We start from the raw sequence: 23,676 nt of genomic DNA, 5'->3' as shown, positions 1-23,676 counted from the left end.
TTGTGTTCTTGGTAGAGTTGTGCCACATCCAATCCGCTCATATAACTTAAAGCCCAATTATTAAGGTAAGATCCAGTGATATATTTCAGATATCACCTGCAATTAATTGTATCCCTCAAAACGCACATCTTAAAATACTGTACTACCGTTCTTCCTGGCATTCAGGGTTGTCCTTAGGTGATCCCTGTGCCTCACTACAATTAAATCCTTACGCATATTCCTGTGAGTTAGCCCTCCCCTTCGCTCTCAGTTGCCTTGTATAGAACCAGACTGTTTATTATTAGCTCTGCCTTGGCAGAAGGTAAAGGCTTTTTTAAGTCTGTCTCCCCTAAAGAATGGACCTTGATCTTGGCATCTGCTGTGAGGTCTCAATAGTAAATATGCTATAGGACATAAAGATGGCTGGTGGATGAAGGACGTTTACACGACAAGACTTTCTGAAGAAAAATCTGAATGCATGGAGATCGCTTGTGCAGAAGTCTCCACCCTGTGAAGCCATGGTGTTGTTGGTTGTTCGTTATTATCAATGTGCTTTTTATGGTCCCATGCCAAGATACCAAGTTTCTATCTGCACAGCAGAATAATGTAAATGTCTTTTTTGTCTTTATTGACTCACTGATCTCAACAACGGCTTTTATGTAACCTAAATAACTCTTGGCTCATTTTTAATGCTGTGGTCATCACTAAGTCACCTCCAAAGGGAGATTTGTAGGACAAAAAACAACTTAAGTGCATGCAACCTGATTTAGCAGACCTTGTGAGAAATCACGCGCTAACAGACGGACCACATTAATATGCAGATAGGTTTAAAGTTTTTCCCAAGGAATCAGTTCGCTTTTCATGCTCGGGCTTCCTAAACCTTTTTAAAAAACCAGGTCATTAAGAATAAATACCTTTCGATCCCAAAGCTTGTGTAGAAGTTAAAAATGAGACATGCAAACTGTTTACATGAGCGTGCTATTTTAGGTATGGAAAAAATTAGGTCAGAGACATCTTTTGTGTTCTTGCCCAGCCAAGTTTCTTAAGTCATTTGTTTTTAATTTAAAAAAAAGTTTTCAAGATGATGTGACCCAGGACCGGGCTGCACAGCAGAAGTACAGTATGATTATCAACATCTCAAGTTGCTTATTCAGGATGAGATGACTTTTATTTTCCTTGCCTGGTGATAATGTGTTACTTGATGTAACAAGAAGATTTCAAATCAGTTCAGATCTTTCCTTGTTCTGTTTGAAAGTTGTACCATGTTTTAGGGCGGACTCACATTATCCAAACCAAACCAAACCATGCCCCAGCGCGATTGTCACCCCTCCCTACTCCCCCAGGTGCACGCACTCACAAATAACGCACTCATTAAGATGCGATTGTTTTGAAAAAGCAGGAAGTAAAGCGCTCTCTGAACCCACCGTAACGTTAAGTCTGTTTTTTTATTCGGAGTCGTTTGGTGCGCGATTACCGACAGCCCTCTCACATGTCATCATATTGCTTAGTTGATCTGTCACGTGTGCAGCTCGGACATTCCCGTAACCCCGCTGCGCGAATCAAAAGGTTTTTACGGAGGCAGATGAAGGTGAGTGGGCGCGCAACTGACGTCTTCACCTTTTGAATCGTGCTCAGGCGCGATTGCGCTCACACCACAGCCTTCCGCGCCTGAGCCCAAGTGAACCTCGCTCCGGCCCACCTCTGCAACCCGGCCGCGGCGCGATTAATCAATCTGCACCCGGGCACGGATCAGAGCGATCACACTAGTCAATCAAACCAGGCTTTGGGGGTGAAACGCGCCCGAGCGCGGTTTGGTTTGGATAGTGTGAGTGCGCCCTTAGGGACTGTTTACACCTGGTGTTAAAGAGCACCTATTTCATTGCTAAAACATTATTTTGTGTATTTGGTATAATACAATGTGTTTGCGTGGTTTATGGTTAAAAAACACATTATTTTATTCCCATACTATCCATTTTGTTTAAAATATTACCCGCTGCATCTTGGCACCTCTCTCACTCTCACGCACGTGCAGAGAGACCTGCGCTCTGTCCGAAATCAGAGCACTAGGTAGTAATCCTGTGGATTTCAAGGACTTGTAGCAATACATCCCTTGTGTTTAAAATATAAATCTCTGAGAGATTTTTTTTCCCCGCTTGGCAAGCCGACCGAACGTGACATGGGGGCGTGGCAGCATCGACGATCCCATTTTTTTATTTGAAGTTCAAGGTTGTGACTCAATTTTAAATCGAAATCGTGACACCCTTAGTCATCAAGGTGTGGTTCAAAGAAAACGATGATACATTTCTGTTAATCCCTTGACCTCCAAATTCACCTGACATGAACCAAATTGAACATTAGTGTTTTTTTAGCTACATTGCTACCCCCTTGCAATTTACGGGAACTGGAGGACCTGCTGTTGACATTATGATACCAGATACCCCAGGAAACCTTTTGCCACCTTGTCCTATTAATGCTTTAGCTGATAGCTGTTGTTTTGATATGAGGCAGGTGGTCATAATGTCGGCTCATTCGTATATTTTATATATTTATTAAAAAAATATGTAAATGCAACATTGTTCGAGTGAATTTTGAATTGAATTTGTGAGTAATAATTTATGCTACAATGCAATTGGACTTTACAAACCTGAGCTGTTATGATGACCCATTGAAACATCCCTCGCTGTGTGTTTGTGGGAATGGAGCACATTGTCATCATTCCTAAAGGTCTATGCTGTTCTGTAGTCAAGGTCTGCATGCCATGAAAACATCCTCAACATGCTCTTTTTAGTCTCTTGGCGTTATTTGGTTCGTTTCAGTTTCAAAACATTACTCTACTCTTGACAAAGTTAGTAAAAGTCATGCAGTTATGTCTTCTGTGATGTGTGGGAAGGTTACAAATAATTTCAGTTAGTGAAGGTATCAAACGTTGTTATTATGTCCTGGACCTCTGTGTAGTCTGCATGTCCCAACATTTTTGATAAGTATAATAATATCTTCTGTATGCGAATGTTGATTCATACCAAAATGCTTTTTGCATAGTTGTGTTTGACACATGAAAACGTCTCAGGTTGTGTGTGTAACTGTTGTTCCCTAAGAAGGGAACGAGACGCTGCGTCTCCCTTGCCATACTTCCAATGCCATTTTGGCAATATTTCAGATAGCGATATACTTCCTGGCTCCCGCGTCACCGTCTTTGTCGTTAAGCCTCACCATTGGTTGAATTTGATAAACACATTCAGACGCACTTACCCCTGGAGGCGTCCCCAAAGTGTCACTGTAGTGACGCAGCGCGAGTTCCCTCGAAAGGGAACCGTAACAAAGTATCTTAAAAGGTAACACGATGTAACCTTGCTCTCACTTGAAATGTGTCCCCACATTTAGTCCTTGAATTTGAGGGTATTGGACCTGGAAAGTCCTTGAAAGGTCCTTGAATTTGAAGTTAACTAAGGTGTGGGAACCCTGTATATGACATCTGCCAGTTTGATAAATTAATGTGCAATATTGTTTTAAAACTAGTGTAGATGTCTAACTCTACTAATCTAAACAAGACTTTGGCATTTGCAAAGCATCATAGTGATTCTGTAATTGTTTGCATTCTTTTAGGATATGGATGGATTGCTTATGTCAAGCTGTTGTATTAAATTTTTGTCAATTTACAGGCAACGCATGAACCCCTCTATTCCTCTATCTGGCCAAAGTTTGACCTTCCCCTGTTTACTTTGCATAGTGGGACACGATTACAGCATGTCCTGCATACCGACAAGCCAGACAAGTCTGTTTGTTCCATCATTTAACATTTTGCCCTAGTGTTCTTCATTGCTTTATTTGTTTGACATTAATCATAATTGTAAATGAATTATTTCATTCCAGTTGTCTTTTTGACAAATATTTCACATCACAACACATTTTTCACGGTCACCAACATCACGGTAGGCCTCCGTAATGATGTCAACGAATTGATTTCCTCTGATTCTAACTATTTGATTCGACCTTTGGCGTGCACAAGGAATGTGTCTTAGTATTAAGTAAACATAGAGATTTGTTCCAAAGTGTTGGTAAATCATTGTGTTAGCATGCGCTGGTCACGGATCGTAATACATCTGTCTTATGTCCTCTGACATGACTTAAGCATTTGCTCTTTATCCCTGTTGGAAAATGTAGCTTCTGGTTGTTGCTGGTTTTATACATTTCTAGCTGGTACAAGCTGGTTGATGCATCAGCGTCATAGAGGTCTCAGTTTCTTCTGTGAAGATTTACAAATCCTTAGAATGCAAAATCTGCTTATCTTTTCCTAGTGCTTTCTTTCTCTCTCCTACATCTATCTTCAAGGCTGTACAGTTGGAAGAGGTCACAATGACCCTCGTACATTTGTTGTTGAAGATGCGGTCAAATCCACCTCTATCTGTTGCCAGTCTTATGGCACACACTCTAAAAGTTAACTCAACTCAAACCATTTAAGTAAACCGGTTGCATTAGTACTGTGACATAAACAAATTGAGTCATATGCAGTTATGCACTTATATTTAAGTTCACACTACTTAAATATAAGTGCATAATTGCACATGACTCAAGTTCACAGTACTTAAATGTATGTGTTTTAAAACTGAAATGGTCTAATGCAACCGGTTTACTTAAATGGTTTGAGTTAACTGTTCTAACGGTTTTACACACACATGTCGAGGGCGAATAATACAGTTTTGGCAGTGCATTCCTCCTTCACATCCTATATGCTAGCTATATGCAAATGTATGTTTATTATTAGCGAAAGAGTCAGCAAAGTTAATTTTGAGGTTCAATTGATTTGGCACACACAAAGTCAAAAGCAATATCAGTTATGTTAAAGTTTTTTTTCTTTGTTATAGACGGCTTCATCGGACGCATGTGCGCTAAAGCGCTACACGTCTGGATCCGAACTTTATTTCCGGTTTCGTTTTTTTAATGGTCTTGACTAGTTGCTAAACTGATCTCTTGAACAAATGCCTCGTCGAAAATAACAAATGTTTTGATTTCCTAGGTAATCTATGTGTTGTTTTTTTGCTTGTTATATAAATAAACTATCTTTAAAGAACTTTGTTGTTATTTATTCTTATCAGAGTTTACTGGAAGTTACGTGCGGACCACGACAGCCACTTGTTTATTTTGTTATTGCTGAAACCGTCTATATTGTTTGATTGACATTGAGACACGTAAAGTTTTAAGATCTAATTTACCGTATTTTCCGGACTATAAGTCGCGTTTTTTTTCTTCATATTTTGGCTAGTGCTGCATCTTATTCTCAGTAGCGCTTTGTAAGTCAGTATGAATTAATTTTGACATTTATGAGGAAAGAAAGACGTGATGTGGAATGATGAGTAAGCGAACTTGATGCTCGGTGGCTTGTTCGGTTAATTTATCCTCTTCTGCCTTCCTGTTAATGTTTTGTATGCTATTGTTTATTGTGTAAATAACTGATTATATTACAATAACGTACAAACATCAATTCAGCATGTTGTTTTTTCTGCTATTGTTTAGTAAATAACTTGCCTCTCCAGATGAAATGTGTGTTCTTCGGCGCAGATTTTGTGAAATAATTGTATAAATAAATGCCGCGTATAGTCCACTATATATGTTATTTTGTCTGAATGACGCATTTTTGATTGGTGCGACTTATACTTCGGAGCGACTTATAGTCCGGAAAATACGGTAATATTACACATCAGATATTTCCCCTAACAGTTAATCAAACATTTACTTTTTATAACAGATTATATCTGCGTAAATTCTTGTCAAAACAGATCATTTTAAAACTGTTATTCTATCTATATGCATATATCAGGGTCGCACACCTGTGTGCAATGCATGCTTTACATGTGTCCGTCAGCGAAAGGAAGGTCGATTTCATTTCATTACTTATTGTTCTTAAAACTATTTTAACATCATGCAAGTCCTGCATTATATATTTTCTAATTCCTGCATGTTTTTAATTCGAAACCAAAATCTCAGACGCACAAGTGGATGGACACGCATCATTTGCATTAGTTAAGCATTTAGGACGATACACTCTCAAAAAACATACAAATAAAGATCATTTTAGACGTTTGATGAGTATTTCTGTCTAAGGCTACGTCTTAATTTATCCAACAACGGGCTAGGCCAAGGGTCAAACAGAAATTGCGGGTTGCGTTAATCGCACGTTAATAAAATCAAGTGTTGTTAAAATAAATAACGTTAACACGTTATTAAGGCGTTAATTTTGACAGCCCTAGTAATAATGATTTAAAATTTGAGCTGTGTTGGGTACGATTCAGTCAGTTTTTTCATTTGACAACCCACATAAAGGAAATAATAACCTATGCTATCTCATGGCAATTTGTGCATATTTTACAAGATGGCTAATACATAATAATTGCAGGGTTCCCATGGGTCCTTGAAATCCTTTAAAGTTTGTGAATCCAGGGGGGAAACAAATCAAGGCCCTGGGAAGTTTTTGAAAATATACATACATAGATACAGGTCATTGAAAGTGCTTGAATCTATTTTATGCAAGAAGTTTTCTGGAAAAAAATCCATATTATTCCCTATGTAGTGTAGGATAATATCATAAAAATTCTAGACTTTTTAATAGGGATGCACCGATACTGGTATCGGGTATCGGCCTCGATACCACATTTTCTAAAGTACTCGTACTCGTTAAAAGTCCCCCGATACCTGGAATCGATACCACGGTCTGAGAAATGTCTATGTTTGAGCGGCGTGTAAGGGGTTAATGCCTCTTGTGTTGTCCAAAGAGGCAGAGTTTACAACAAACTGGAAAACTAGTCCTTTGCTTTTTTGTTAAATTATATGACTAAAGCTGTTACTTGTAAATTTAAATCATGTTTTTTTATTAAGTACTCGCTATCGGTATCGGCAAGTACTGAAATGCAAATACTCGTACTCGTATTCCAAAAAAGTGGTATCGGTGCATCCCTACTTTTTAAGCACACATGCTAAACTGTTAGCTTTAAATGCTTCTATCTTCTGTATGCGAATGTTGATTCATACCAGAAATCTTTTTTGCATAGTTGTGTTTGACATGAAAACGTCTTGGGTTATGTATGTAACTGTTGTTCCCTGAAAAGGGAACGAGACGCTGCGTCTCCCTTGCCATACTTCCTGCGTCCCTGTAACGCCGTCTTTGGCAATATTTTAGATAGTGATATACTTGCTTGCTCCCGTGTCACCCTGTCTTTGTTGTTAAGCCTCACCATTGGTTGAATTTGATATTCACATTCAGACGCACTTACCCCTGGAGGCGTCCCCAAAGTGTCATTGCAGTGACGCAGCGCGAGTTCCCTCAAAAGGGAACTGTAACAATGTGTCTTAAAAGGTAACACAATGTACCTTTTTCTCACTTGAAATCTGTTCCCACATTTAATCCTTGAATTTGAGGCTATTGGACCTGGAAAGTCCTTGAAAAGTCCTTTAATTTTAAGTTTACTAAGGTGTGCGAACCCTGTAATTGGTTTGACCACATTTGTAATTTTGTACGATTTGCCTTGACCCCTGTGACGTTGGAGTTAGGGGGGTTTCTTAATTGTTTTTGCATGATTTACTTTGTACGAATTCATACGAATTTGCCAACTCGTAAAATATGTAAACAATCTCATGAGATCAGGCTGAAATAACTCTGCAGGTAACTTGCAATGTTATTGTTTCAAAAGCAGATTGTCAAGATGCAAAAGTAACAAACTGCACTTTAAATAACATCAATTTAGCTAGCTATTTAGCACATCAGAATCCATCTGTCATTTCTCTTGCGATTGTGATTTGGTTAGTTGAAAGGAAAGCTAAGTAGTAAAGGCAACCCGTCATATTGAATGTTCTAGGGTTTTGAGGAGAAATGAAAAGGTAATCTGATATAAGACGAGAAGCCATAAAGAGAAACTCAAGACAAGTGGGGGGCGAGAAAGACTTCGCATGTGATGTGTGATCCATCGAATTTTGGATCGAGTTTTGCTTTTATAGTCTTAACAGATGTAAAGCCACTAGAGTCAGTAAGCAGACAGGTGATTTAGTTGCATTCAAGATCACACAAGAGTCTTTCCTTGTCCTCCCACATCGTATGAGGGATACTGTATGTGTTGAGAACATTATGACCATTTAAATTGAGTGATCGCTCCTAAAACCTCTGGCAGCAGTGGTTTATTTTTCTGTTTTCACCATGCTTTGTGATAAACTCCTTTACAAGCGACCGTACACCCCAGTTGGTTTCATGAGCCGTGAGGACCCGAACTGATCTGACCTGTTAGGTAGCAGGCGATCTGTTTTGCTTAGCATGCTGCCAGACTTGAATCCACTACGTGTCGCCCACTGATCCATCTTCATGTTTACAGAAACTGGCTCCTGGGGTGGACCAATTCGCCTACACCTGCATTCAAGAACATCCCATCTGGACCAATCCGCAGTTTTGGGAGGCCACCTTCTACTCTGAAGTCCAAAACCAAATCAGAGCTCTGTACCTCACTTCCCCTGAGGACAAACATCTCATCACTGCCAAGATCAAGGTACAGGCTTTAAAGTCAGACATGTTTGTGTGTTTGTTGCTGTAAATATGGATTTTGAGTTACAGTACTTAAGTTTTCATTTAAAGAAGAGTAAGTTGGCTTCCTAAATATTGATTTCATTGTGGTCTTGCTCAGTCAATATTAAAGATATCAAGGTTATATTTTCACAGAATATTCTTTACATTATGTAGGGTGATATTATTTAGTTAAGTTTTCATAGACTGGGTCACAAATAATACAGTATGGGGTTGTGCACACCAAAACTTTTAAACGCGGATTGTCAGCTGTTTTTTCAGCCGAGCGCTTTTTAGCTGTGATACTTGAGCTGTGAGTCGGTTGGTTGTTGTGATACTTGTCCCACCCCTCCTCCACTGTGATTGGACAGCCGTGTGTGAGAACTGACATTGACATGCCGTGCATTTCACTAAAAGTTTAATCTCTTCAAACTCTCGACGCTCAGCGCCGAGCACTGAAAAACTGCCGAGCACCGGCTTATTGAAATCAATTGAAAACATGCGCCGGCCGCTGGCGTAAAAGCTTTGGTGTGCACGCCCCCTATGTCTATTTATTAGGGGTGTAAGAAAATATCGATACATGTGAGAATGTTTTGTTCGTCAATTCAGTTATTGAATCTTAGAAATAAAACAATATTTAAAAATAAAAATCATACAAGATTCATGGCAGTTGTTTCGTTTTGAGTTTACATAGCATTCTTCCTATTTCTAAAATTAAAAAATTTTCCCGCCTTCGACAAGTTATCTTGTCAATTAATAGAAAGCGCTTCCCTGCCAATGATGAGTTTTTACGGCAATCCATATTTTCAGTATTACCCACTAGGTGGCGCTCCTACCCAACTTATAAAAAACTGAAGCATCCACTGATCCAAAACCAGTCAAACTCAGTACTTGTTTTGATCATCACTTAATGAATCTGATCTCTAACAAAAGAAAATTATTCCAGCTTTTTGCTCAAAATCTGGTATTAAAAAAAAACATATTTAACTCTTTCACCACCAGCGTTTTTAAAAAAAGTTGCCAGCCAGAGCCAGCGTTTTTCATGATTTTCACCAAAGTTTAATGCCTTCCAGAAAATGTTCTTCTTTAAATATATAAACATACAATATACCAAATGAAAGAACAGACCCTCTGCTTTCAAACAAAAAAAAATAATATTGAATATGGGTAGGTTTCTGCAAAAACACCACATTTTGAGCAAAAAGCAGAGATAATTCCATTTTTGTGACGGACTTTTCATAGAGATCCCATTCAGAGCGATCTTTAAAACAGACACGGACATGCAGCCGCTTGCCATAGGGCAATACTTCCGGGTTTAAAAAGTTGCGGAATAAAAGTTGGTGGATAATAGCGGTATTGCGGAAAGACGGAAAATCTCGTCATTGGCGGGGAAGCGTTTTTTTCTTAATTGACGAGATATCTCGTCAATGGCGGTGAAAGAGTTAAGAGATGATACAAAAGAACAAATGATGATAGGAAAAAACTGTTTTTTTTGTTTAAAAAGCAGAGGGTTTGTTCTTTCATTTGATATATTGTATGTTTTTATATTTAAAGGCGAATTTTTATGGAAGGCATTCATTTTTTTTGAAAATCATACAATTATGGTGCTGGCTAAAACGCTGGCAGGGAAAGAGTTAAACAGTGACAGGAATAACTACCATAGGGGCGCGCCACAATTTTTTTTACGCATTTTGGTGTGTTCTTAATGTTTTTTAAATTATTTTTTTAAATGATAGAAAATAAAATAATAAAAATAAAATTATATTCCACACACATTGCAGCGCACCACCTTTATGGTGATACATACAGTATTATATCGTGAGATTCTTGCCGAAACACAGCCCTACTACAGTATTATCTCTGTTTCCGAACAGGGCTCGCAAAATCGCTAGCCCGACGTCCCGGGGCTATTGTGAATTCCTGTCGGGCTACCGAAATGTATCTCCGCCCTGCCCGTCGGGCTATCTTGGGGAGGAAATAATAATTTAATGTTTTTGCTTTGTCTCAGATTTAGTTAGGTAATTATATTGTATGTATTTCGGCCGCGCGTCCTCTTGTCAGTCATTATCCTCACGTAACAAGTGAAACTGTCAGGAAATGAAGTGAAAGCATAAACCCATCCTTTAATGTGCACGTCTGAAATGCGTGCGACCCTCTGCACGCGCTTCTCCCTGCTTCGCTCTTCACAAGCACCTGCTTGCTCTTGTGCTCAGCGCGAACTCTTCATTTTTACCTCAAAGACTAACTGTGCATTCAGACCGCCACCGGCGAGAGCGTCAATAAAAGCTCTGGCTTCCCTGACAACGACGCTAAAGAAAAGTTGTAGTGGACGCTCTGACGCTCGAATGCATTCTCTGAACTCCTCTCAGGCGGAGGTTTCCGCCTTCCGATTGGTTGCCGCCGAACCCCGTCATATCTCATTACCATAAAGTTAAGCTGATTTCAACTCTCATCGACGCTCACGCTGTACATGACGCGCCGCTGCTCGCCGGAGCTCGCCGCCGGCTCTCATTGAAAATGAATGACTTCCGGCCACTTTGAAGCTCTCGCCGGTGGTGGTCTGAATGCACAGTAACATTGTTTTAGCGTTTCTTTTTTCTTTCTTCAGTTAGTAACTTAAATATGTGAGAAGCAAAATATATTTGAGTGATTTCCGATCGAATTGACACGTCTACGCTATTATGAGAATATAATGTTAGAAGCTTTTGATAGGTGACTAAACAGCAGTGGTAAGATATTACGTTTACCTAAAGCGAATAGAATGTTTGTTTGTCATTTCGTTTTACCTCAGAGTCTTACATTATTGTAGTGAAAATAAACGGCTATGGTAAGATCTCTTAACCTAAAGGGAATTAAATGTTTATTCCTTTTTAATAAATATCTGCTTTAAGTCTTCTATATTGTGTTAAAGTCACTGGTTGTTTATATATTTGATAAAATACTATGTTATCTAAATACAATATGTGATATGTTGAGGTATTTTATTATATTAAATTATATTTAAAATAACCTGTGTTATAATACATTCATATAATATTTCAGTAATATAACAATATAATTATTCTAATGTTAGGGAAAAGTTAAAATAACCTAAAAATAACATTAGGGGAATGTTTATTTTCTTTAAGAAAACATTCCTTGCTATTAAACAAAAACCTTGGAAAATAACATTCTAGAAACCAAAAACTAATGTTAGGGGATCGTTTTGGGAACCAAATTGTTAGCTGGGGATGGGCAGAAATAGTTGGCTTACATGGAAATCCAGGATTTATCAATATTCTACATTAAACAGTGTATTTTTTATTCGGGCTAGTTGTATTCATTTCGGGCTACCAAAAATGAAAGAGTGCCTGCCTGAAGGGCTACCAGGGATTTAAAAGTTTTGCGAGCCCTGCCGAATCCGTGCTATAAACTTGAAATGAAGGAAAGTTTACAAAAAGATTAATTGATGTAAACATACTCCAGTTCTATTAACTGTAGGTGATGACTGTAGGGTATTATTTGTCAATCTCTCCATCTGCTTCATGTCTATTAGGAACAGGGTAAAATAACCACAGAATTCAGTGAGTCTGAACGGACCGCTATGGACCTGGCGGCGGAGCAGTTACGTGCTTGGCCCAGTCTAGGCAAAGAGAAGCAGCTGGAACTGGTGAAGAACGAAGAGAGTACGGTGTTCAGCCAGGCCATCCACTACGCCAGCCTGATGGTCTATCTGCTTGTACCGCTGGACACCAGCAAAAACAAACTTCTGCGCACAGCACCTGCAGCCGACTGGGAGAGCGGCAGCAATAGCATCCTCACAAACAGGCAAGAAAAGCTCTGCATTAATGCAAATGTAACTACAGTACATTATGTACGATATGTGTGTTCTTTTTAGAATTTAACCCATGACCGAATTTATGTGAGCTGCAGGAACAGACCTATGAGACATTTGTGCAACAACCCGTTGAGAACCACTGTGCTAGGCCATTAAATGTAAAATTGTGTATAAAAGTGAACAGAGTAGCCAGGTCGTATTTGCACAAAACTGTTTCGTTAGTGAGGATGCATGCCTTACATTTGACCTCTGCCTGCAAATCATTAAAATATCTCAGCATAAAATCCCCACAGTTTACGGATCATTGTGCAAAAAAATGCATTGAATTAAGAATGGAAAAAGGTAGATAGACACCGTTGGCTTTACAATCAGGAAGTAGGAATTGCATTAAACCACTCAGACAATGACTAATAAAGGTCATCACTCACAATTCTCTGCATGATCGTGAAGGCCAGTAATCACGCATGAAATCACAGTTAAATAAGTAAAGGTGCACCACTCAACCTTATCAAAAGCTACCAGGTGCTCTCAACACTTTGCATTATGGGAAGGCGTTGCAAAAGTATATCTACTGTATGTAAAGTCATGTTTGCCAAAAACATAATTGTGACCCATTTGCAAGTCAGACATATTTAACTACTGTAAGTTTGATGTGTGACTGAGTGTCTTATTAAAGGTATGGGGAGACAGGGCACAACCTAACGCTTTTTGGTTTTGGCTCAATCGTGAAAAACATTTGAGTTTGATTAATTATATTTTTACACAAGCAACACACACATCTCTGCTACAAATGAACATTTGATGTTTGTTTCTAGTACTTACCATTCTTGGATAATTACACAAAACGTGACAGAAGTGCAAACGTTACAACTTACCCCATAGGTGGCAGGCAGGGGGTAGTTATAACACTTGCCAAAAATTAAGTTTGCAGGCAATATTTCAATACCATTTTGTCTACTTGAAGTGATATTGTTTATATATCTGTCTATAATAGACTGATATCGACACTGTATTCATTCATCCAGCCCTTTTCTAACAATAGTTCAATTCTAAATGGATACAAATGTCTAAAGATGTGAGAAAAAGTAGCACAATTATGACAAAAAACTTTTTTTATATGTGAGCCAGTCTGTAATAACCATACTACAGTTTCAAAATCAAATTCTGAGATAATGAGCATCAAAGTCTGATTTTAGCCATTCATTTCATTATGATTTCAATCGTTGACGCGACCTTATTCAATCAATATTAAAGAAATTAACAAAAATACATTTAACACATAATTTTTAATAAGACGGGCACATTTATTTATTTTGTTGGCAGCCAGCCAGCAATCAATCGTGTGTAGCCTATTTAAAACAACGGCTAGAATAACTTTAACGTTAGCGGTTTTCATATCGTAAGTGCTGAGGGGTTAGTTGTAACACAGCGTTATAATTAACCACGCTGGTTCAAAATATTCTCAAGCCCACCAAAAAAGTTGTTAAGAGCTGCAGACATATTTCAAAACGACGCTATGTTTTATTCAACAAGTCACTGATTAATATGACATGGCATTGGATTTGGTATCTTGCACACCCAACTTAGAAACCGAAAAAAACATATAATGAAAAAATTTACTTACATGGCACCAAAACACTCGTTCATCAATAACTCTCTGGAAAAACAATATACATTTCCAATAATTTGCAGGAGATCGTCTTTTGGCAGCGTGAAAAAAAAAACTGGAAAAACAAAACACTCAACCTTGTGCAACAATGTAAACAGTCCGTGTTACAACTAACCCCGCGTTTGAGTTTTTGCCCCCGCGCACCCCTACAAGATGTAATATAAGTCTCAGGTTTGCCTAAAATGTGTCTATGAATATATCTGATTTCTGTGAATACAGTCTGAGACAATACTATCTTACTTTTAAGATATGGTGGACAGCATACAACTCGCTGACGACTGAAACTATGGAGATGCAGGACTGTCTGTCAGTGGCCATGGGCGGGGCTTTATCAGTGTGATGTCACATTATCAAAAAACAGCATATCAAATGAGACTGCTTTGGTTTAATGGGAAATAAAAAAGAAAGAGTGGGTGGATTTTTTTCATTGTAGGTTGCTTACACACTGCCAACACATGTTTATGTCCAAATACCTTGTAAAAGTGGATTTTGCATAATAGGATCCCCTTTAAATCTCAAATAAGAATTTAATAGGTAGTGCATAATTTGAGGTAGGAGAACCAGATTCAGTCTGCTTAAAATTAGTACTTTGAGTACTTTTGCTGTTTCTCAAATAGTACTGGCGCAAATAATAAAAACTGAAAAGGACGTACGGTAGGACTGTTTTTTCAATATGCTAACATAAATCATCCTCAGTATATTTAATACTTTAACAGAAAGAGTGACGGTTTGTTTAGGAACAGTAAGCCAAAATGTTTCTTTAGTTTCTTTCGTTCCCGATGCTGTTTTTGAGAATGTGCTGACAGGTTGGAGGTTGAAAATGTAAGGACGTGGGGCAGTTCCTCATGGGGACTATCTTGTTATACACCACATGTTTCTCCAGTAGCTTGACTTTCACCTCTCTTTAGCAGTGGGTTGAAATGAGTTGGCCTTTTGCTGGATCAACACTTAGCCATAACCAAAGGAATGTCATACGATTCGGGAAATTAGGGATTTGTTGTTATAATAATATGTGTGAGTTTGGGGTGGCCTCTTGGCTTCAGAATGGATCACATTTGGCTAAATCCACATCTTCCATCTCCATTAAAAATTTCATTGCACAGGAGTTTCTGCAGGAGTGCTCATGTTGGATCATTAAATCTTTTTTTAAATACAATAATGTAATTTTTTACTGTTTGCTCCACTACTCTTTTTTTTCATTTGAAGCATTTAGCAGACGCTTTCATGTCGACTTACAAATCAGCAAAGCACTTTGTCATAGAGAAGCAGTAACATAAGAAGGGCCATACAAAGTCACTTTTAGTTTACTTAAAGTGCACCTATTTCATTGCCTGACTGGTGAACACTGACTGGTGGCGGTGTTGCCAGATTGGGTGTTTTTTCCGCTACAAATTAAGGCCTGTTTACAGTGTGTTTTAGTCGGGTTTTCGCCTGGAAGAATAAAAAAATCTGGCACCCTATTGAACGACGTTAAACTGAGAGAGCGTGCCGTTCACAGGCTTAATGTGTTCACAGTAACGTTCATTAGGCAGTAATTCAGTACGTTCAGTTCACGTTCGCCCAAAATATGAACGAGTTTGTATATTAAAATATACATATTCTTATTTTGCCTTTACACGGACCACCTGCAGTACCCTCACGGACCACTAGTGGTCCGCGGACCACAGTTTGGGAATGGCCGTACTAATACACACCTACACCCCAAAGGAAATGTAAAAATGTAAATCGGACAATAGGTGCTCTTTAAAGTGTCACCGATCAAAAGTTGCTCCAATTGGGAAACACAGTCAGTTGTACTAGAGACAGGCTTTATGTCTTTCTGGAGCACATATCTTTGTTTGTAAACAGAATTACATCACTTTTCTTCAAGCACTAAAAGCAATGTGAACTGGAGCCCAGACTGCCCACTTCCTGACTGTGATGTTTTAAACCATTTGAATGAAACGGTCTATAAACAGATCTTCAAAGATTCCTAACATGGCTATAAATGTTATTTTAAGAAACACTACCCAATAATGCTTAAAGGTCTCTCTGCTGTGTTAGTTCAATAGTTAATATTCAGCTAAAAACTTTAAAAGGCTTTTCCGGGAATACTTGACAGCATCAAAAGCTCACTCTATGTGCGTCTATATATAAAGCATAGACTTCATAAAACTTGGACATAGTGTTCATGACGTCACCCATTGATTTCTGAAAAGGCAGTTTTGAAGCCAAAGTGGGCGGAGCTAGCTTTTGTTGTCATGTTAGCGTATCACTCCCTTATAACCAAAAATGGGCAAAGAGGCAGAATGTGGGTGGAGCTGAGGTGCCTGGTTGCTTAAACCACGGCCAACTAGCTCAGGTAGTGACAGCAGTGGCAATCCACCTGTCAATCAAGTGGCCACGCCCCTAAATATTCAGAACCTTAATTGGTTGAAAAACCTTAAAGGGTTTTTCATTTTGAAGTGAATTATCTTTAACTCAAGTCACTTTTACTCCTGTTTTATTCTTTTTAACATTTTAAACTGTTTTTATTAAAATCACATTTATCTTCTTTAATTGTTATTTTAAATTCTCATATATCTTTGTTTTTATTGTGATTTTATCGTGTATCTCTTATTTTTACATTTTCTTTTTATATATTGTTTTCTCATTTCTGTGTAAAGCACTTTGAATGACCTCTGTGTATGAAATGTGCTATACAAATAAACTTGCCTTGCCTTGCCTTAAAGGGACACTCAACTTTTTTTGGAATTATGCTCATTTTCCAGCTCCCCTAGAGTTAAACATTTGATTTTTACCTTTTTGGAATCCATTCAGCTGATCTCTGGGTCTGGCGGTACCACTTTTAGCATAGCTTAGCACAATCCATTGAATCTGATTAGACCATTAGCATCGTGCTAAAAATAACCAAAGAGTTTGGATATTTTTCCTATTTCAAACTTGACTCTTCTGTAGTTACATTGTGTACTAAGACTGACAGAAAACTAAAAGTTGTGATTTTCTAGGCAGATATGACTAGGAACTATACTGTCATTACGGCGTAATAATCAAGGACTTTGCTGCTGTAGCATGGCAGCAGGAGGCTCAATGATATTACGCAGCAGCCGAAAATAGTCCCCTTAGTAATTTTCAATTGCATGGGACTATTTTCGGGCAGTGCGTAATATCACTACGCTTGCTGCAGCCATGTCAGCTGAATGGATTTCAAAACGGTAAAAATCAAATGTTAAACTCTAGGGGAGCTGGAAAATATATTTTTAAAAAAGTGGATTGTCCCTTTAACGCTTAATATAATGTAAAAAGATTAGTTGCAAAAAATGTACCCCCCCCCCCTCAAAGTTGTCATGAAAAGTAAAATAAGTTACATAGACCAAAAACACTTTTTGTATCAATCTGTAGACATATTTTTTTCTTCTCTAATGTTGGGACTCCCTTTTGGATCCTGTCTCTAGTGGCCAGTCGGTGAATTGCAGTTTAAGTCCCTTCTGTGTTGGATTCACAAATAAAAGCATTCCACTCAATGCCTACATGTAATATATAATTTGTGTTGTTTTATGAACAGTATTGCAGGCAGTGTGGCTGAGAGCTTTGACACCGAGAGTGGGTTTGAAGACTCTGAGACCAGCGATGTTGCCAACTCAGTGGGGAGATTCATTGCACGTTTCATAGACAAAGTGTGCACAGAAAGCGGAGTGACGCAGGATCATATCAAGAGTCTACATAGTATGATTCCAGGTACAAGACAACATGGTGTTTGCATTTATATATTGCATAAAATTGAACTACACATATTTTAAATATGTACAACAAAAACAATTTATCAAGGATGAATTTGATTTAAAAGAATGGATTTATCTCTTTATTGTGTCATGTATATTACGCATTATAGGATGGTGTTACAGATAATAACAGATGGGTTTCTGTTTAAGGGATCGTTGCAATGCAGATGGAGACTCTAGAGGTGGTTCATAGAGAAAGTAGAAGACTGCCTCCAATTCAAAAGGTGAATGTGGATTAATATAATGTATTTAAGTGTTTGCTCTTCCTGTCTGGTTGACTCTACAGTAAATGTTTCATGCATGATAGAAAGATCCCTTTTACTCTCTTCAGTAGTTAATGTTACTAGTGCTGTAGTTAAGCGCCAACATGAGCTGCAGCTATTCTACAACCAAGATGAAGCAAAATAAAATATATTGTTTACAAGTGATACTCTGATACCCTGACTTTCTTTGTTTCCTTTCTTTCTTTCTCACATATCACACCTTACATTTCTCCTTCAGTAATGCTCTTCACTGGTATTTCTCTTTCCTATTTTATTTAACTAAATTGATCCAAACTGTTAATTGCAAAACTGTTGAATGTTGTAAACAACATTACAATTGAGGGAAAAGTCATATTTTTGTGTTTTATTTTATATAAATCTCATTGTAAAAATGTTTAGAATCTGTAAGTGATATCAACATGGTTTCATGCTACTTTAACTCTTTCACCGCCAGCATTTTTCATGATTTCACAAAAGTTTAATGCCTTCCAGAAAATGCTCCTTTTTAAATATATAAACATAAAATATATGAAATAAAAGAACAGACCCTCTGTTCAAAAAAATCAGTTTCATCCTACCTTCATGTGTTCGGTTTTTATCACCTTTCAAATATGTGTAGGTTTCATCAAAAACACCAAATTTTCGCTGAGATAATTCCATTTTTGTGAAGGACTTTTGATAGAGATCATATGCAGAGCGATCTTTAAAACGTACACGGACATACAGCTGTTTGCCCTAGGGCAATACTTCCGGTTTTTATAAGTTGCGGAAGAGCGCCTGGTGGATAATAGCGGTATTGCAGATTGACGAGATATCTCGTCAATGGCGGGGAAATAGTTAACTTAAGAAATTACATGGATACTTCACCGAAAAAATGAAAATTGTCATCTTTAACTTACCCTCAGGTTGTCCAAACCTGTATAAATTTCTTTGTTCTGCTGAACACAAGTTAAGATATTTAAAAAATATAAAAAACAGATCTGGGGCACCATTCACTTCCATAGCATTGTTTTTCCCTACTATAAAAGTCAATGGTGCCCCAGATCTTCTTGGTTGTATTCAGCGGAACAAAGAAAGTTATACAAGTTTGGAACACAATTTTAATTTTGTCGGTGAACTATTCCTTTATGTTAAACAATTTCAGCTTGTTTTTTTAGGTGACTATTTCTTATTAAGTTAAAAACTTAGTAGGTTGAATTGACTTGCATAACAAATTCGTAAAACTTTTTTGCATCTTTTTAACCGTGCACTTTTTTGTTATAAATATTACATGCTTTTTATTTCACTCTTTGATTAGATGATAATAATTTTAAATTTGCAAATTAATTATAAAAGATTTTTCAAGTCTGTGATAAGGAGGATATAAAATCTTTAGATAAACAGGTTTTGCTAAAATGTCAACCCAAGAATAAGAAGGTCAAAGTTAAATTCTGTTTACAAAACATAGAAACACCCCATACAGTACAAGAAAACAATAAATCATGGCCTGCTAAGTGTAACAAAATGATGTGAGATGCTCAAGTTGAGAGAATTCAGGGCTGGATGAAGACCTGGATGAGAGGTTGTGTTGTTATTGTGTAACTTTAAAAAAAGACCCCCACCTTGCATGTCCAGTGTGAGGAGGATCATGGCCCAGAATTTGCTGGGATTCATCTAATACTTCAGTTTTTTACAGAACAAATACTTTTCGTTCCCAAACTGCCCCTCTGATTCTTGTGGGCCGTGTCTGTGCTCTTCTAATGCCTCTGAATCTATCTAATGAACCGGATAATGACGCTAGACGTTGTCTGGATAGTGTAAAAGTTGATAGATTATGCGGCTATGGTAAACACAATTACACTTAATTACCATACTTATAACTGGAATTAATGATTGATGTTTACTCCTCCACCAAGAGACTTGTTGTTTGTCAAAATCATAAACCAGAAACACTTGGCTTTTTATAGGTTGTCAGAGTAAATTGAATAATCATTTAGGCTTGTTTACCGCAAACATAATGGTGCATTTAGTAATTGATTTTGGTTGCAATGTTTTTAATAACATTTCTGGTCTTCAGGCCAAGATCTTGCGGCCTGCGCTGCTGCCAGGAGAAGAGGTGGTGTCAGAAGGGTTGCGGGTCGTCTTAGACCCTGATGGTCGAGAGGAGGCAACTGGGGGACTTTTGGGAGGACCACACATCCTACCAGCAGAGGGAGCACTTTTCCTTACCACTTACCGCATTATATTTAAAGGAACTCCTCACGACCAATTGGGTAAAGTCCTGATGCTTACCGTGCCCTTACGCCACTAGACAAAATTGTCTGTCATTTTGATGTTGTTAATAACATTTTCCAGTACAAGGCATTACTACTGTACAATAAGTTGAGAATTAAATATTTCAGTCACTCTCTGTGTTCACATGCTTATGTTTGTACGGGTAGTTGGTGAACAGGCGGTGATCAGAAGCTTTCCAGTCTCTTCTCTGACTAAAGAGAAAAAGATCACAATTCAGAGCCAACTACAGCAAAACATGCAGGAGGGCCTTGAGCTGAGATCCGCCTCATTTCAGGTAATGAATGAATAAATGATCAAATATGTGCAAGCATTATTGATCACATATTATAGCAAGGGTTCCCAAACTTATTCTTTCCTAGACCCACCCAGACAGTTATAATCTTTCTCATGACCCACCAAATATTTTTTTTTAATTGGAATAATTTATTTGAAGAGTTACACCGCACTCACGATCAATAAGGTGCCAGACAATAAAGTAGTCAATAAAAATAAAGATGTCTGCACACTTAAATTCTTTTAGCAGCAGGTTTTAATAACCTTTCCAAGCTTTCGGTCAAAAGACCATCTTCTTTTTTTTTTTAATTGGAAACAGTTTTTGAAAACCCTTGCTAAATATAGGATACATATTGCATAATATAAAATAGCTAAATATAACATTAATATAACATTTAGCATTTAGATTTGAAAGAATGTTTCCTCTTATAATGTTAGTAGGGCTGTCAAACAATTAATCACGCTTAACTGCATACATAATAAAAGTTTGTGTTTGCATAATTTATAAATACGCAAACATTCATGTACGCTTTAAAAAGTGAAAGTTGGATCTACTTTTTTTGCAACTTAAATTTTCTAACTAAACAATTTTATTGACAATTTACTTTTTTAAATTTAATTAATTTAATTTGAAAAGGTAATGTACACCTTCAAATTAATATAACTCTTTGGTCTAGAAACCTATTGTTTTAAAGAAAACACTTTAAAAAAAATGGAATTGTCTGGAAGTGAAAATATTAAATAAAAAAATTGTTATAGCAGTTTAAATGTATTGTAATAGATAAAAAATAATGCCATATAGTATTATTTTATACATAAAAGTATCAAAAAATGAGGTTTGTGTTTGTTTGCTGCGAGGTTTGCTGCATACTCTAGTCACAAATTAATAAATTACAGTCACTGCATTATTATTACTGCTAAAAGGTTGAAATATGAAAATCTTACACCTTTCCAACAATATATAGTTTGTCATGATAGATTAAAATGTACATGCAAAATATTGAAGTAAACGTATGTCTAATTAATCGTGATTAGTCCCGCTCACGGGACAGTGCCTGTTAACAGGTTAAAACTAGGGCTGTTAAAAGACTAATCACGATTAATCGCACAAAAAAAATAAAAGTTTGTGTTTGCATAATATATTTGTGATTGTTGTGTGTAATTATTACGTATAAATTAATACACACACACACATGTATACATTTAAGGAAAAAATCATGTATATATATTTTTTATATATAATATTAATTATATCAAAATCTCAATAAATATATATAAATATATTTTTTTATATTTATATATACAAAATAATTACATAACAGTGCACAAACATTTATTAATTGCAAACACAAACTTTTATATTGTATGCGATTAATTGTGATTAATCTTTTGAAAACCTTAGTTAAAACCTAAAAATGTAAAACTTTTTTTTACTTAAATTTTTCACTTAAAATGTTACCAATTGAAGTAATTTTAATCCAACTTTCACTTTTTACACTGCATATATTTAAGAAACATTTACATGTGTATATTTTTAAATAAAACAAATTAAAATATAAATAAAAAAATTCTTACATTTATACATGCATGTGTATATTTATATATGCATAATAATTACACACACATAAATTATGCAAATACAAACTATTATTTCGGAGGCGATTTAATCGTTTGACAGCACTAAATGTTAGTGAAGTTTTTTGCACCAAAATAACAATAATAAATAACATAAAATAATAAAATAGTTTAGCAAATAAAGTATTACATCTTTCCATTCTTCTAGTATAATGATATATCAGATACATAACTTTGATTTTTCATAATTTGAGGTATTGTTTATTTAGTCTGGAGTCATAAGTAGCACAGGTATATTTGCAGCAAAATTATAAATATTTCATGCCAAACTTGTTTTATTAAGTAAAGATCATGTTGCATGAAATATTATATCCTACCGTATGTATCATCAGTAAAATGTGTTGCTAATGACTTTTTCGAACTTTAAAGGCGATTTTCTCCATAATGTTTTTTGCACCTTCATATTCCAGATTTTTAAATAGTTGTATCTGTGCCAAATATTGTGTTATCCTAACAAACCATACATCCAGGTGTTTGGTGATGTATAAATCTCTCTTAAAAAATTATGCTTATGACTGGTTTTGTGGTCCAGGGTCACATTTTACATAGAGTCCCCATGTGGTTTCAGACCCATAACCTCTTACCAGGCCAGATCTTCTAACACTGTTTCTTATTTTATTCAATCTGTTGTAAAGCACTTTTTCTAAAAGATGTGTCAGACAACAACTTTTTTTACATTCTTTTATAAATAGTTTGTGTTAAAGATGATTTTGTGCACTTCAGACTGCTGTTTCTGTCTGACTCATTATCACCTTTCATGGATGAGGACGGAGCCAGAGAACCACATGTGTTGTGTTCTTCACTATGCATGGACTATAAAGTCCTATAAAGGTTTTATGGCTCATTCCAATCATTTTACTAACTTAAGCTGTAAAATCAAGCCCTGTATGAGAGCGAGGGTCATTCGAGGGGGTCTGCCAGCTTTCGGTGTCTGGGGAGCATTACCACGTCCTCATTAAGACCTGCAGTCCACGGGGGAGATCAGGTCAGACCCCGACGAGTAGCTGGCGGACACAAAGTGAGGGGATGTGGGGTCACACAGATGAGCGTTTGTCCGGCCAAACCTCAATTTTGGAATGTTCTTTACCGAAGAATAGGAAAGATCTTATTCCGTGCTCTTATCCAGCTTATTTCTTGTTCCACCAAATGATTTTTTGTAGATTCATGAAGTTGTGACCTCAATTGAAAACTACTACAGTATACTGCTTTATAAATCACTCAGTCTAGCAGCAGGGTGTTTATTAGGGAACAACTAAATATGAATTGGTATCTTTGTTGGGTTGTTTTAGTTGGTAAAGGTGGCGTTTGATGAGGAGGTGAGCTCCGAGATGGTGGAGATCTTCAGGAAACACCTGCAGCGGATTCGCTATCCCCTGTCCATCTTCAGCACCTTTGCTTTTGCTGCAGGACAAACGACTCCACAGCTCATATTACCCAAACAGAAAGAGAAAAACACAGGTTTAAGG

At 37.1% G+C, this 23,676-nt stretch overlaps 1 protein-coding gene across 4 annotated transcripts in view; it reads left to right on the top strand.

The window, feature by feature from the left end:
* Positions 1-23,676, top strand: part of sbf2 (SET binding factor 2) — a 164,582-nt gene that overhangs the window by 105,623 nt on the left and 35,283 nt on the right. For all 4 annotated transcript variants that reach the window (XM_065261509.2, XM_065261505.2, XM_065261504.2 and 1 more), the window contains exons 18-24: positions 8,334-8,504; positions 12,054-12,325; positions 17,549-17,721; positions 17,916-17,989; positions 20,085-20,280; positions 20,449-20,576; positions 23,500-23,675. In XM_065261509.2, coding sequence (XP_065117581.1) covers positions 8,334-8,504; positions 12,054-12,325; positions 17,549-17,721; positions 17,916-17,989; positions 20,085-20,280; positions 20,449-20,576; positions 23,500-23,675 — 1,190 coding nt within the window. The remainder of the gene's footprint in view (positions 1-8,333; positions 8,505-12,053; positions 12,326-17,548; positions 17,722-17,915; positions 17,990-20,084; positions 20,281-20,448; positions 20,577-23,499; position 23,676) is intronic.

Source organism: Paramisgurnus dabryanus, chromosome 2 (genome assembly GCF_030506205.2).
Source record: "Paramisgurnus dabryanus chromosome 2, PD_genome_1.1, whole genome shotgun sequence".
NCBI lineage: Eukaryota > Metazoa > Chordata > Actinopteri > Cypriniformes > Cobitidae > Paramisgurnus > Paramisgurnus dabryanus.
Note: the sequence above shows the minus strand (reverse complement) of the source record. Positions and strands in the feature narration are given on the sequence as shown.